Source organism: Bufo gargarizans, chromosome 11 (genome assembly GCF_014858855.1).
Source record: "Bufo gargarizans isolate SCDJY-AF-19 chromosome 11, ASM1485885v1, whole genome shotgun sequence".
Classification (NCBI taxonomy): Eukaryota; Metazoa; Chordata; class Amphibia; order Anura; family Bufonidae; genus Bufo; species Bufo gargarizans.
In genome coordinates this window covers 39,715,863-39,731,843 of record NC_058090.1, presented here as the reverse complement: position 1 = coordinate 39,731,843, position 15,981 = coordinate 39,715,863, and the positions used below count along the sequence as shown (strand labels likewise).

The following is a 15,981-nucleotide window of genomic DNA, read 5'->3' as shown; positions in this document are numbered from 1 at the left end:
GCCTCCCCGCTCACACCATGTCCACATTTTTAGACCTGGTGTGAGCGGAGAAAAGTCGCAGATTGCGGCACAAGTACATATAGGCGTATTTCAGGTTAATAAATGACCCCCATGGTTAAGTCTGGTCCCCCTGAACCCAGAATGCAAATATACACAGTGGCCTGTCAGTGACTACAGAGAGAGGTGAGAGGAGCGCCTGATGAAAATACTGGACTCATAAACTGTGTGTCTGCTGTACTCTTTCAGTGCACTGGCTACTAGTAGTATGGCTACAATGCAGTGGCATATTACGTGAACAGACCCACTTGGGGTACGGCTCCAAGGCGACACTGGTCACAGCCAGGATCACAGAGTAGCAGTGATCCCATAGAAATGAATGGGATCACAGCGCGAGGTTCAAAACCTCCGACCGGTGTTGCCTTGTAGCCGTAACCTTATATTTGAATGCAGTAAAAATAAACCTCAGGCTAAAGAGTCTTACGGATATTATGGCGTACTGTTATATTTCAGATGCAGCGCGCACAGACAGGTCCTATTTGGTAACAGGGGACGGTCTTCGAAGTTCAACAGGTTATGAAGAAGCAGAGAGGATACATCAAGAAAACGTAGAGAAGCTGAAGGCTCTTTCCCAAGAAGAGATACTTCAGGAACGTAACCGGCTGATGTCACAGCTCGGTAAGAACCTGAAGCTGTAGGCTAGCGCTATATGACGACCTTATCCGCAACTGTAATGTAAGTGAATGGAGTTGTGTTATGACCTGCAGGTTGCCGCGACCATTGCCTGACAGAAATTCAGCAGGGTTGGATTTCTTGCGACAGTCCAGTTGTGGTTGTGGCAACTTGCAGGTCAAAGCGTGGTTTTTAGTCGCATGACTGAGTAGCCCCAGCCGTAAGCTAGTTTCACATCTGCAGCCGTTTTCTCCGGCAGGTTGTCCCAGCATAAAACCACCTCCCCGAGTTCTCCGGATCCGGCATTGCCAGATACTGCTGTTTGCCTGCCGGACCTCTGGACCCCATTTACTATAATAGGGTCCAGCAGAGATCCGGCCACTACCCAGCAAACATGTCGGGAATCGGTTGACAAAAACCGCTGCACGCAACGGATTCTGTCTTGCTGATTCCCAGCATTTTATGCAAGAACAGCTTTCCGAAGAGGACAGTCGCAGGTGCGAAACTAGCCTTAGGGTACTTTCACACTAGCGTTTTTCTTTTCCGGCATAGAGTTCCGTCACAGGGGCTCTATACCGGTAAAGAACTGATCAGTTTTATCCCCATGCATTCTGAATGGAGAGTAATCCGTTCAGTTTGCATCAGGATGTCTTCAGTCGTTTTGACTGATCAGGCAAAAGAGAAAACTGCAGCATGCTACGGTTTTATCTCCGGCGAAAAAAACTGAAGACTTGCCTGAACGCCGGATCCGGCATTTTTTCCCATAGGGATGTATTAGTGCCGGATCCAGCATTCAGAATGCCGGATCCTTCGTTCCGTTCTGCGCATGCGCAGACTGAAAAAAAGGTGAAAAAAATAAATGCCAGATCCGTTTTGCCGGATGACACCGGAAAGACGGATCCGGCATTTCAATGCATTTTTTCGACTGATCAGGCATTTTTAAGACTGATCAGGATCCTGATCAGTCTTACTAATGCCATCAGTTAACATACATTTTGCCTGATCCGGCAGGCAGTTGTTCCGGCGACGGAACTGCTTGCCGGATCTCTCTGCCGCAAGTGTGAAAGTAGCCTTAAGAGTCAGTTCACATGGCTGATTTTCAGAATACACTTGTAAGGCTACTTTCACATCTGTGTTTTCCTTTCCGGTATTGAGATCCGTCATAGGGAAAAACGCTTCCGTTTTGTCCCCATTCATTGTCAATGGGGACTGAACTAAACGGAACGGAGTGCACCAGAATGCATTCCGTTCCATTTGGTTGCGTTCCCGTGCTAGACACAAAACATGCTGCAAGCAGTGTTTTTAGTGTGCGGCATGGGATACTGATCAAGACGGATCCGGCATGAAACACAATGTACAGTAAGTCAGTGGTGCTGGATCAGTTTTTTCAGGCTTACAATGGTTTTAGTGCCGGATCCGTCTTGGTCACTTTAGAGAGAATACAATCAGATCCGTTCAGACGGTTGTATTATCATAACGGAAGCGATTTTGCTAATCCATGTAGGGTTGTCACAATACCAAAATTTTGATTTGATTTCGATACCTATAAAAGAGTATTGCAATACTCCATACTATTCGATACCACGCCAAAAAAATATAAAACACCAAAAAAGCTAAGTGCATTCCGCATTTCATGGAACGTCCAGCCCATAATCGAACAGTCCTATCCTATTTTTTAGGGGGACAAGGTGACTAAAAATGGCAGTTTTTATTTTATTTTTTTCTGTTACTGTGTTCACTGCATAGGAGATATGTAATGTTTATTTATTGTTTATATATTTTATATGTAAAATTGGGAAAGGGGTGATTTAAACTTAATATTTTGGTGTTTGTTTTTTGTTTTTGTTTTAACTTTTTTTTAAACTTTTTATTTAATAACTATTTCCCCCCTTAGGGGCTAGAATCTGGGATATTTTAATCCCTTGTCCTATTCACCCTAATAGAGCTCTGTTATGGTGAATAGGATCTCACAATCTCCCTGCTGCCCTGTGCATAGTACACACAGCAGCAGGGAGCTGACTATGGCAGCCAAGGCTTCAGTAGCATCCTGGCTGCCATGGTAACCGATCGGAGCCCCAGGATTACACTGCTGGGGCTCCGATCAGAACTGCCACTGCACCACCAATGAGGAGGAGGGGAGGGGACCCTGTAGCCACTGCCACCAATTACTTTAATACTGGGGGGTTGGGGGGGAGGGCGCACTGCGCCACCAGTGTTTTTAATACTGGGGTATCCGCCTCCATTCTCTCTTGTAATTGGTGGCAGCAGTGACACAGTAGGGAGGGACTCCTTCTCCACTGTGCTGCTGAGGAGAACATGGTGTGCGCTGAGAGCAGCGCAGGCCATGTTCTCTGATACAAGGCTGCGCAGGTAGCGCACCCTAGTATCGGTAAAAGGCAAATCCCGGTATCGAGTCGATCGGGTTACCAAAGTATCGATTTGGTATCGATAATTCCATACGCGGTGCAACCCTAGATCCACTGCTAGATCCAGCAGATGTGAAAGTAGCCTAAAAAAATCTGCGCTGAATCCAAGCAGATTTTTACATCTCAAAATTATGAGCGTTTTTTTAATATGTTTTTTGTAAAGCGTTTCTCAGGCATATTTTTGACTATATTAAATTCTACTAGTACCTTCCCATAAGTGTTTTTTGGCGCGTTAAAGCACACAAAAAAAATGCGCGTATGTGCACATCTCAAATGGTATGTTTTTTTTTTTCTGCTTCCCATTAATTTAATTGGGAAAATCAGCGCTGATCCTGCCCCAGGATAGGACACGCTGCTTCTTTTTTACACGTGTGAAAAAGGAAGCAAGTGCTGCTTCCCATTGAAATGAATGAGAGGCTGTTTTGAGGTGGATTTGGAGCAGATTTTTAGGCATAAATGCTGTGCCAAAAAACTCTGTGTGAACTGACCCTTATAGTTCTGTGAGTTCCGCACAGTCGTTATTCATACAGATTCACTGAATAATCTTGGAATCTACGCCTATAGCTTTTTAACTTTTTCATATGCTTATTTGCACTCCGCAAGACCCCAAGATGGTTGCTTTCCTGAGATCGAAGAGGGAGAACCAGACCACCCATGAGAACACAAGTTCAGCGGAGGAACGCCAGTCTGTCGATATGGAACATCCTCATTGTCCAGCAGCGACAAATTCATCTGAGCAGACTTCAAGTAAGGATGAAGAAAATCCAAGTCTGCCGTCAGGTAATCAATCATTCTCCCGACAGGGCCTCTGCAGAGCGGATCAATAGTACTAAATACTGAAGATGAGCTCAACATAACATGGCAATGCTTTCATTTGGAAAAATAGCTTTCACTCTCTCGTTCTTCTAAATATTATAGCAGTACCCTCATCACACCTATAAAACCGAGTGCCTATAATGTGAACGTAAATAAGAATTACATTTATGGCCCTATATATATCACAGACAGAGATCTTTCTTGTGGTGTTCCCAGTGTGTAGCTGGGCTGTCACTTTCTTTTTTCCTGTTCATGTGGCTTCACCTCTGGAACCCTGGTTCTGACAAATCAAAGCCCCGTCCATTGCGATGATGTCATCACCCTTTGCTTTCCTTATGAGATCCGGCGCCCCCATTTCCTGTGTCAGTTTATGGAAACTTTACTTTTAGCATGTTGACCTTGTGTATGCACACACTCTGAGCTTAAAGGGGTTGTCCACCCACAAGGGCCTTTTAGGCAGACTCCCCCCTACAATGGGGCAGACCTGCAGAGAGTATCATATTTACCTGATTCCACTGCTGGATTCTGGCTCCTTCGCTTCCACTCCAGTTTGACATGGACCACGTGGCTGCGAGTGGCTAGAGTTAAAATGTCGCCCATTGACATGACATGTATCAAGCCAGTCATTGGCTGCTGCGCCACGTGACTCGCGAATGTTTATGTGGGAACAATGGAGGCGGGGGAGCTTAAGGAGTCAGAACCCAGTAGTATGATTCCCTCTCTAGCATGTAACAAATGTCAGATAGGTGAAGGTCTTCAGAATGGGGCCCCCCGAAATGAAGGGAGCGCAGACACACAAGCACGGCCTCCCTCCATTTATCCCTGTGGGAGTTCCGAAAATAGCCAAGCGCTGGCTTGGCTATTTCTGTCAGTCACATAGCGGTGACTGGAGAGATGGCCGTTCTTGCACGACTTGGTCTACATTCACTGCTTTGGGACTTACGATGAAGCTGCTCGCTCTGCTATTGTTGGGAATCCCATAGCAGTGAATGGAGAGGATGCCACGCATGCACATTGTGCTCATCATCTGGGGGGGGGGCACCCAGTTTTGAAGATACAAGCGGGTCCCAAGGGTGGAACCTGTACTTATCTGATATTTGTCGCATATCCTTGAGATGGGAAAATCCCTTTAACAGAATTAGGCTAGGGTTAGTTGCAGTTTTAGTTTCCTGCAGCTATCCCATATAGCATAGTTGGTGTCCGGCAGCAGCAGATGTTGCAGATATGAGATGAGGATAATCCACATATTGATTTGAGTTTGCAACTAACCCTAGGGACCATACTGGCGCAGCTGGTGTCAAAATAAGGCTGGCTTCATCTGTATTTCGTGGTCAGCCATTACTTTTTATAGGTGCCACATATTGATTTGAGTTTGCAACTCACCCCAACCCATGACTGCAACCGCATTGAGACATGCAGCTGCAGTTGCCATCTGGCCCTAGGAAACAGATCGTGTTTATGTAGGTGTGTATCACGAATAATATAGCTTCGGCAAGTACTATCACTGGGTTTGACCTACATTCTGCCACCGAGAATGCCTCGATTTGATTCACTTTAATGGTCCCTAAAAGGGTTCACCATTCAAGAATTACTACTGTGCACATAACTTGTCTGGGCATAGTGATGACTTAAAGTGGTTATCCCCATGACTAATGTAAAAAATAAAAATCGCACATTATATAGTACATGACAACCTCTTTCTAACAAAGCTAGAACCAGCCCTGTACCTCACATGGATCCAGAGATCTCCCCATTCATTGCTCTGCTAGATTATATCAAGCTGACAGCTCAAGGGGAGTGTCTTCTCTGCTGCAGCTAAGGCGACGTGTCCATGCTCTCTCTATGCACAGTTCTGGGGGCGTGTCTCAGCTCTCTCTACCACAGTTCTGGGGGCGTGTCTCAGCTCTCTCTATCACAGCTCAGGGAGAGCTGAGACACGCCCCCTGAGCTGTGATAGGGAGAGCTGAGACACGCCCCCTGAGCTGTGATAGGGAGAGCTGAGACATGCCCCCTATCACAGCTCAGGGGGCGTGTCTCAGCTCTCCCTATCACAGCTCAGGGGGCGTGTCTCAGCTCTCCCTATCACAGCTCAGGGGGCGTGTCTCAGCTCTCCCTATCACAGCTCAGGCGGCAGTGTCTCAGCTCTCCCTATCACAGCTCAGGGGGCGTGTCTCAGCTCTCCCTATCACAGCTCAGGAGGCAATTGAAGGATGAAACTGAGCATGTGCGGCCTTCTCAGTGAGCAGGACAAAGAGATAAGAAAAAACAAACAGCAGGTGGCGCTATACAGATACATTTATTGAATAACTCAGTTGACTATTCAATTTTTTTATTACATGCAATTATAAATGTATTCAGATCCAGGTGCTGGTTTGAAAACTGTGGAATTTTTTTTGTGGGACAACCCCTTTAATTGGAGGACTGTGGTCTCCACTTCAGACTACTATAAGCTGATATACGCTGTAAGAGCAGTTTTTACTTAGTACGACCACATACAGATGCAGCCACCTTGTTTTCACTAGCTTACAACAAAAGCACATTGCAGTAATACATCAAATCGCGTTAAAGTGACCGTCCTGGCGCAGGTGGTGAGAAAATTAGGCAGCCGAAGTTTGTATTTCATGGTTGGCCATTACTTTTAGTAGGTGCCATATAATATCTCATACTACGGTATGTTGGAAGGTATCTTTGGAAATCTTAAAATCTTCCCACTGGTTAGAGCTGCTCAGTCAATCCCAGTCTTTCCCATTAGTTGACGACCTCCCGGTGAAGCCTCAGAAGGAGTGGGTGCATATGGAGAAAGTGGAGCTTGAGAAGCTGGAGTGGATAAAGGACCTGCCGCAGATCAGACAAAAGAAAACTAAGAAGGTATTTGTATATTGGATTTTTTTTTTTGCAGGTTTTCTACATTTTGTCTACTCACATAATTTTAAAGAGAGTCTGTCACCAGGGCCAGACACAGTGCCTTCTAGGGCTAACTCATCGAAAAGTAATATTCCCATTCACTTAGGTTACTTTCACATCTGCGTTGTGCTGTTTGGTTTTTAAATCCGGGACAGGCTATCAAAACCGCAGCACAACGCCTCAGTTTTGTCCTCATTCATTGTCAATGGGGACAAAACCGAGCAAACCAGAACGCAGTGCACCAGAATGCATTCCGTTCCGGTTTGTTGTGTTCCCATGCCGGACACCCAATTGCTGCGAGCAGCGTTTTTATGTGCGGCATGGGAAACTGTGGAAGCCGGATCCGGCACCAAAAGCCATGCAAGTCAATGGTGCCGGATCTGGTTTTTTTTTTCGAACACAAAAAAACGGATTCCGGCGCCTATTTACTGCCGATCCAGCTTTTTCATTTTCAATATAATGCAACCGGATCCGTTCAGAACGGATGCAGCCAGTTATTTTAAAATACCGGAAGCGTTTTGCTGTGGTTTTGAGATCCCATGGCGTATCTCAAAACCAGACCGCAAAAGCGCAGATGTGAAAGTAGCCTTAGCGATCTGTTGCTTCGTTCTGGAGGAAATGTACTCTTAATGGATACGTAAATGAGCAGTTAAGTGCACAGAGGGCGGACCCAAGCTACTCTGTGCACCATTTTCTTCTGTCAGTCTCTCCTTCTTGAATAACAGGGCTAGGTTCATCCTGCCTAGTTATTCTGTCTGGCCCTGTCAATCAAGAACATCAGGGAGGGGCTGCATAGGAAGGAAGAGGAGCAAGGGTGCACAGAGTGGTTTGGGCCCACCCTTGGTGCACTTAATTGCTTTATTTGCATATGAATTAAAAGTACTTCTTCTCCAGAATAAAGTAACAAAGGTATCATTACGTTCAGCAGAGCTAGCCCTGCAAGGCAATGTGTTTGGTTTACCAGTGAATTGCCTGGCAGTGATGGCCAGTTCGCCCTGCGAACACATGCGAGCTGCCATCTTTACTCACAAGTCCGGCGATGCCTGTGCCGGGAGCCGGTCTGAAATGAAATGCGGTCTCCGGGAGCAGGCAGTTCCGTGAACAGCCCGATGAAGACCCCCCGGAGGCTGTTCTCGGAACTGCCTGCTCCCGGTGACCGCATTTCATTTCAGACCGGCTCAGGCACAGGTAAGGACTTACCTGTGCCTTGCCGGACTTGTGAGTAAAGATGGCAGCCCGCATGTGTTCGCGGGCGAACAGGCCATCACTGTTGCCTGGTGTCAGACTGTCTTTAACTACTCATTCAGTTGTATTTGACTATTTTCATCTAACATTGGATGCAGTGTAAACCTATTGTATCCGATTTTCAGGGAATGCAAGCACGATTCAGCCTGAAGGGAGACTTGATACCTCCAGATGCTGACATGCCTACTCATCTAGGGCTACACCATCATGGAGAGGAGGCAGAGGTAATTTGCTGATGATATTGCACTACCAAGCACCGTCACACATGCAGACAGGCCGCTGTCCCTGGATATACATTGAAGAGGCTGCAGCGCTCCATTGAGCCGGGGGTCCTAAGATTAGGCCCTCCATTTATATTCCTGGAAAACCCCTTTACTTTGGCTGCTATAGTACAGATTATGGGGATAATATATTTTTTTTAACTCTTAGCTGATCACTTGGCCACCATTGATACACCACTCGGATAGCATAGTGTTTGAATCTTCAGCATCACTTTGCTGACTGTCTACTCCTTGTAGTCACTGCGTAATCCTTTGTATTTGATTTTACAGAGAGCTGGTTACTCCCTACAAGAGCTTTTCCATCTGACTCGCAGCCAGTTCATTCAGCAGAGAACTGTGTCCTTGCAGGTCCTGGGGCGTATCGTGAAGAAGGTAAGGAATGTTCCCGCACACATCAAATCATCGACATTAAAGAGGTTGTCCTGGCTTTTTCATATTGATGACCTATCCTCAGGATAGGTCATCAATATCAGATCGGCGGGGTTCTGACACCCGGCACCTCCGCCGATCAGCTGTTTGAGGAGACAGAGCGCGCAGTGCGTACGTGCCATCTCTCTTCCTCCTGTCCCATAGACATACAGCAGAGAGAAGGGAGACGGCACATGCGCACTGCGCACGCCTTTTCCTCAAACAGTGGATCGTGGGGGTGCCTGGTGTTGGACCTCCTGCCGATCTGATATTGATGACCTATCCTAAGGTCAACATAAAAAAGCCCAGACAAACCCTTTAAAAGGGTTTACCCATCTCATAAGGTATTGGAATATCACAAGGTCATCAATGTAGGAGACCGGACCAACCCCTTTAATTGGTAGCTGGCATTGGATTAATCTGTGCTTTGTTGTCTTGTAGGCCAAAGAAGGAGAGTTTGCCTCTGTTCTTAAGGGAAGTGCGCTTCGACTTTTGCTGGATGCAGGGTTCCTCTTCCTCCTACGCTTTTCTATAGACGATCCCATAGACAACGTTATTTCTGCATCGGTTGGCGCACTTCATTCCTTATTGGTTTCACAAGAAGACGAGGTGAGTAAAGAATTTGATGTTTGACCTGAGTTAAATGGCATGGCACTTGCTCTACATACTATGAACTGAATGCCAATTGAACATGACCACGCAGATCAGCAGTATTAAGTATGGATAAGGGTAAATGGGTATGATTAGTTTCTCAGAAGTGTGTCATCTTCTAGAAGGTCACAAATGAGTCCAAAAAGGAAACGCACAGTGGCGGAACATATGGCGTTATCCCGATAAAAAAACATAATGTTGGGTGTGCGGATCTTGGGGAGTTGTTCTAGAACCACAACAAACTCTATAAGACGTGTAGAAGGTTAGAGGTGCATCCCGAAGTCCAAACCAGTATATGTCCACTGTAGATACTGGAGTGCCAAGGATAGAGAGTCTTCAAGCGTAGGTTCTTTTACTTTTTTTATTGCTGTATAAAAGGCAATGCATTTCAGGACTGAACTGGACCAGTCCCCTTTCATCAGGCCTTATACAATAAAACAGAATGATACTATTTTATTTCGTAGTGCCTGATGAAGGGACTAGTCCAGTCCCAAAACGCGTTGCCTTTTACACGTCAATAAAAAAGTAGAAGAAACTGCGCTTCAAGACTCTCCATCCTTGGTAGCGCTCAGAAAAGCCTAGTATCTACAGGGATCTTCTAGAACAGGCATGCTCAACCTGTGGCCCTCCAGCTGTTGTGGAACTACAACTCCCAGCATGCCTGGACAGCCTACAGCTATCGGTCTACAGCAGGGCATTGTGGGAGTTGTAGTTTTACAACAGCTGGAGGGCCGCAGGTTGGGCATCCCTGTTCTAGAAGTGTTCTCCAAGATGTTATATTTTCTTTCATTTTTAGATCACATTTATTATTATTATTATTATTATTATAAAATTGGAGTGGATATCAGTAGGTCTTTGTCAGGGAAATGTTTTTCATGCTGTGTTTTTAGAGGAGTTTGTTTGATAAATCATCTAATTCTCCCATGCACAGGATTGTGTCGGCTATGTGTGCTTTGTGTAATAGCATCAATAACAGGAACTCTTTTAGCTACATCTATCGCGCTCCCTTAGTTTAGATGCAGCCTCTGTGCAAGGACGATAATCATCCAACTACCGAAAACGTTCAGTAACAGCACAAAAGTAGATGTAGTTGGGTAGAACAGGCAAAACTTGGCGGCCGGGGGCAATTATTATATATTTGGCGAAACACATTTTCTGCCAGTCAGAAACTTGTTAATGGTCAAGCACCTGACGCCAATGCGATCCCATTTGTGTCCTATAGAATGTCCAAAATCGTGCTCATGCACATTTTTGGGGACAGGGGATGCGAGGTGCTTTTAAATTTATTTATTTTTAACCTGATAATTTTGTTACATTTAGTTCTCATTTAAAGGGCATCTGTCAGCAGATTTGTACCTATGACACTGGCTGACCTGTTACATGTGCACTTGGCAGCTGAAGGCATCTGTGTTAGTCCGATGTCCATATGTGCCCACATTGCTGAGAAAAATTATGTTTTATTATATGCAAATGAGCCTCTAGGAGCAACGGGGGCGTTGCTGTTACACCTAGAGACTCTGCTCTTTTTGCAACTGCTGCCGCATCCTCTGCACTTTAATTGACAGGACCAGGTGTGATGATGCTTACACTGCCTAGCCCTGTCAAAGTGCTGAGAGAGCAGAGCTTCTAGGTGTAACGGTAACGCCCCTGTTGCTCCTAAAGTATCATTTGCATATAATAAAACAATTTTTCTCAGCAGTGCGGCCACATATGAACATGGGACCGACACAGATGCCTTCAGCTGCCGAGTGACATACAACAGGTCAGCAGAGCACAGTGCCATTGACCATGTAAACTATCAGGATGTGCAGGCACAGGGACCAGTTCACGCACTGTGGTCAGGAAGAGGTTAAAGTCTTGAACAGCTCACTAAATCAGCAACATCAAGAAAATTACAGCATTTGTATTGGTCGTATAGGCAATCCATACTGAACCCTGCAATATATTATGTATATGTTTTTAAGACTGGCTATGAAACATTGCAGAGCAAAACTGATGAAGAGAGGAAGAAGGCTGCATTAGTTATGGGGCAAATTATAATAAGTGAATCAATGCTTTTAGATATGTCAGGCATCCGATGCCACCCTCGTCTGATTGCGGCATAGGATAGAGGAAGAGATGCTTAGCTTGGGGATATATATATATATATATATATATATATATATATATATATATATATATATATATATATATATATATATATATATATATATACAGGGCTTTTTTTCTCAGAGAAAAGGTGGTGGAACTCACCCCCCCACCCCTAGGACCGCCCCCCCCTAAAACCGCCTCTTTAGAGAACAGGGATGCAAGTAAAATTTGGGGGGGCTATAAAAGTCCAGCCCCGCAAAGAAACCCCCCAGATGGGGATGGCACTGTTAATGGGGGATCTTGGGATAGCACTGTTAATGGGGGATCTGGGGATGGCACTGTTATGGGGTGGAGGATCTGGGGATGGCACTGTTATGGGGGATCTGTGGATGGCATCCACAGATCCCCCATCCTATAACAGTGCCATCCACAGACCCCCCCATCCTATAACAGTGCCATCCACAGACCCCCCCCCCCCATCCTATAACAGTGCCATCCACAGACCCCCCCCATCCTATAACAGTGCCATCCACAGACCCCCCATCCTATAACAGTGCCATCCACAGACCCCCCCATCCTATAACAGTGCCATCCACAGACCCCCCCATCCTATAACAGTGCCATCCACAGACCCCCCCATCCTATAACAGTGCCACCCACCCCATAACAGTGCCACCCACAGACCCCCCCCACCCCATAACAGTGCCATCCACAGACCCCCCCACCCCATAACAGTGCCATCCACAGACCCCCCCACCCCATAACAGTGCCATCCACAGACCACCCCACCCCATAACAGTGCCATCCACAGACCCCCCCACCCCATAACAGTGCCATCCACAGACCCCCCCACCCCATAACAGTGCCATCCACAGACCCCCCCCACCCCATAACAGTGCCATCCATAGACCCCCCCACCTCTTAACAGTGTCATCCACGGACCCCCTATTGCCGCTCCAGTACAGTTATAAAATGTGTAATTCAATTAATAATGATTCATGCTGCCCCCTCTGTAGTATAACATTCAATATATTCTACTCACAGGGCTACTGTCATCGTAATGCAGGCCGGCCGGGCAGACGAGCGACAGCGTCACTGGCTGACGTCACGTGCCTGCCCGGCCTACTTTATGAATGAAGCAGGTGGTGCAGGCACGTGACGTCAGCCAGTGACGCTGCCGCTCGTCTGCCCGGCCGGCCTGCATTACGATGACAGTAGCCCTGTGAGTAGAATATATTGAATGTTATACTACAGAGGGGGCAGCATGAATCATTATTAATTGAATTACACATTTTATAACTGTACTGGAGCGGCGGGGCCGGAGCACAGTGAACGCACCGGCCCCCAGCTCCTCCTCCGCTCTATATATATATGTAGTATTTGATGGCAATATTTTTATTAAAAAGCAGTTTTAATAAGGTGGGGGTCCAAACCACGCAGCGTTGGGGTCCGAACCACCCGCTGTTCCGAGTACTGCAGCGTGGCCCCAGTCAATATACTTATCATGTAAAACAGCGGGCACAATATTTCATATACTGTTTCCACATTTTATTTAGACATTTCTTTGGATTTTAAGCCGTGAATTATTGCGCTGTTTGTCATCTAATGATTTAATGCGCAGTTTTTATTGTTTTATGTTCGGAGCAGGAATACTTGGATAAGACTTTTTCTTGGTATCAAGGAACAAAAGTGTTTCCTTTCCTACCCAGCCAAGAGGAGGAGGAGAGGAGGAGGAGGATGAAGATGATGGTAGAAAAAGGCCTGAATAAAACCACAGGAAAAGTGGACAAGCAAAAGGATAAAGATGAAAAGAAATCCGATCCTGATGTTGCTCGATATGATGCTATAAAGGTGAGACAGAGCTTTCCCCCAAAAAAAGCATGCGCCCCTAATGGTGACCCTCATTAACATACATTTGTGTCTTTAGGTGTAAAGTAAAATAATAGTTTAAGCGCACCTATTCTTAGAACAGAAATCCTTGTGCTGTTCCTTATTTATTACTCCTGGAAATGTATACATAAACTAACAGCTGAATGTTGACTTTTGTCTTGTCAGTGGGGCTTCTACATAGTAGGCCTAAATTTAGGGGGTCATTTACTAATCTGACATACGCCTAAATTAAGCATATTTCAGGTGAATATACTGCTATCTGCGACTTCACCTCGCTCACCCCAGGTCTAAAATTGTGGGTGGGGATGGGCCGGCAGGTCCGTCTCATTCGTCAATTTCTACGCCTGTTTTAGGCATAGAAAATGATCAAAATATAAGACATCTCGGAAGCTGTCTTACTTTTAGAACTGGCGCTGGATGTGCCGAAGTTATGGAGAGGCCGGCGCCTCTTCATAACTTCGCCGGATCCACTGCCAGCTATGGCCCTTCATTAAGGCTGGTGTCTAAAACGCCCCTTAGTTTTCTGTGTTTAGAACCGCTAAAAGGGGTTGTCTCACTTCGGACATATTGTTGGAGAATGCCACCAATGTCAGATAGGTGGTGTGGGTCCCACCTCTAGAACAGAGCCTCTGTCATGGTAGAATTTTGAATGATCCCTAAACAAGGGATCTAACCATGTTGTCTGCAATGCTTCAGATCTTAAAATTTTCTCTAGGGGTAAAAGAATGAGGAGACTTGATTCATGGTGATATTTGAGTTTACCTCTCCGCCCACTCCTTATGGCAGAAAAGCTGGGTGTGACCCGTACAACGTAAAATACAAATAAAACAATAGGCATGTGACATGTGGTTTAGCAAAGTGTGATGTATACATCATCATAGTGTAAATCTGGACACAATTGGGATACTACAGCGCAGGGAAAATCTAAACTGAAGAATGCCTCGTCCAGATATGAGGTCCCCACTATTGCCATCTAGCTTTTATACCAAGTATTGCACCCTATGTATATCCAAGGTTTAATTATGTTAAAATAATCCTGTTATATCCCTCCCAAAGTGAGCAAGAGTGCACTGCGCATGCGTAGCCGCCCTGCAATAATTTCTATGGGAGTTTCGAAAGTAAACGAGTACTGGCTCGGCTATTTTCAGCAGTCCCGTAGAAGTGAATAGAGCAGCCGTGCTTGTGCGGTGCACTCTCCATTAATTTCTATGGGACTTTTTAAAATAACGGAGTGCACTCACTCGTCTATTTCTGGAACTCCCATAGTGGGGAATGGATAGGTGGCTGCACTTGAGCGGTGCGGTTTCTGATCACTTCAATGAAAGTCCCAGAAATAGCCAAGAGCGCTCACTCAGGTATTTTCTGAACTCCCATAGAAGAATACAGAGCAGGCCACACATGCGTGGTGCACCCTCATTTACTTTGGGGGCACAATTCTGGAGATAGGTGGGAGTCCCACCTCCATATATGATATTGGTAGCATATCATATCGATATCCCACCACTGTGTGAGGTGACACAACCCCTTTAACAATGCACCAGATTTATTAAGAATTGATTGACACAACCCATGATTGGACTGGGAAACTCAGTCCGTGTGTGGGCCACATCTCACAGGCCGACCGGCCCTCACTTGACCCAAACTGACTGCATTATAGTAACTCATGATACAGTCAGTTCCTATCTGATCATGGAGCTAGTTGTAGTGTACTTATAGCATCGTGTGAGCGCAGTACAATAGACCTGCGATCAGATTGGAACTGGCTGTATCATAACTCACAATGATGCAGCCAGTTTGGGTCAGAGGAGCCTCTGTTGGTCAGGAGATGTGGCTAATGCATGGGCCGTGTTTCCTGGACCGAGCACAGTCGTGTTAATCAGGCCTAAAGCAACTGCCTGTGGAGCGTTCTCTCACTGCTCCCTAATCAGTATGAGACTCTGCACACTGGGCTACAATCCCAGCTATGTAAAAACGGAAAGGATCAGCAAAAATCTGTGTTCTTGGAAGGATTTGTACAAGACAGTTTGTATTAGGAGTAGAGTTGAGCGAGGCGAGCTTCGGATGCTTAATCCAAAGTCACTTCGGAATAATACTGTACGGAGATTTGTTTATGGGCTCCAATGAGCCAAAGTTCGTTTTTCATAAAGTCGCGCGTGACTACGTTGAATAACTTCGGTAGTTGATTTTTTAAATGAAAAACCACTTTAAAACGTGAAACCGAACTTGGCTTTGGTTACGACTAGTACCTCGGAGTGTTACTATGGGCAAGTTTTCTCCTGTATAGTTTTAACATTAATTTTTGGGTTTGGCGTTACTATAATCAATATAATAACTCTTCTCGCTTTTACTTAGGGTCTTCTGAAGACAAAGTTTCACCATCGACTAAGATACATCTTGGAAGTTGTGAGGCCACCAGCCTCAGTGGTCCTGCAAATTCTTGATATTCTGACGAGAGTGGCCCGCCATTCTGCAGCAGCCTGCAGCCAGGTGAGGTTAACATCAAGAGACTGAAACATAGGCTAAATGCAATTGTGTGAGAACCATGCAAGCGGAAGGTGTCCTCTAACAAGTTCTAGTCAACCATTACAGGCACTTTTCAT

The 15,981-nt window shown here is 45.8% G+C and overlaps 1 protein-coding gene across 4 annotated transcripts in view; it reads left to right on the top strand.

Annotated features, from left to right (window-relative positions):
• RPAP1 (RNA polymerase II associated protein 1) overlaps positions 1 to 15,981 on the top strand; it is a 76,339-nt gene that overhangs the window by 22,618 nt on the left and 37,740 nt on the right. For all 4 annotated transcript variants that reach the window (XR_006387073.1, XM_044272282.1, XM_044272281.1 and 1 more), the window contains exons 6-13: positions 511 to 675; positions 3,699 to 3,875; positions 6,664 to 6,779; positions 8,186 to 8,284; positions 8,612 to 8,713; positions 9,191 to 9,358; positions 13,139 to 13,342; positions 15,734 to 15,868. Coding sequence is in view for 3 of the 4 variants with exons in the window: in XM_044272282.1 (XP_044128217.1) it covers positions 511 to 675; positions 3,699 to 3,875; positions 6,664 to 6,779; positions 8,186 to 8,284; positions 8,612 to 8,713; positions 9,191 to 9,358; positions 13,139 to 13,342; positions 15,734 to 15,868 (1,166 nt within the window). In the remaining variant the exon portion in view is untranslated. The remainder of the gene's footprint in view (positions 1 to 510; positions 676 to 3,698; positions 3,876 to 6,663; positions 6,780 to 8,185; positions 8,285 to 8,611; positions 8,714 to 9,190; positions 9,359 to 13,138; positions 13,343 to 15,733; positions 15,869 to 15,981) is intronic.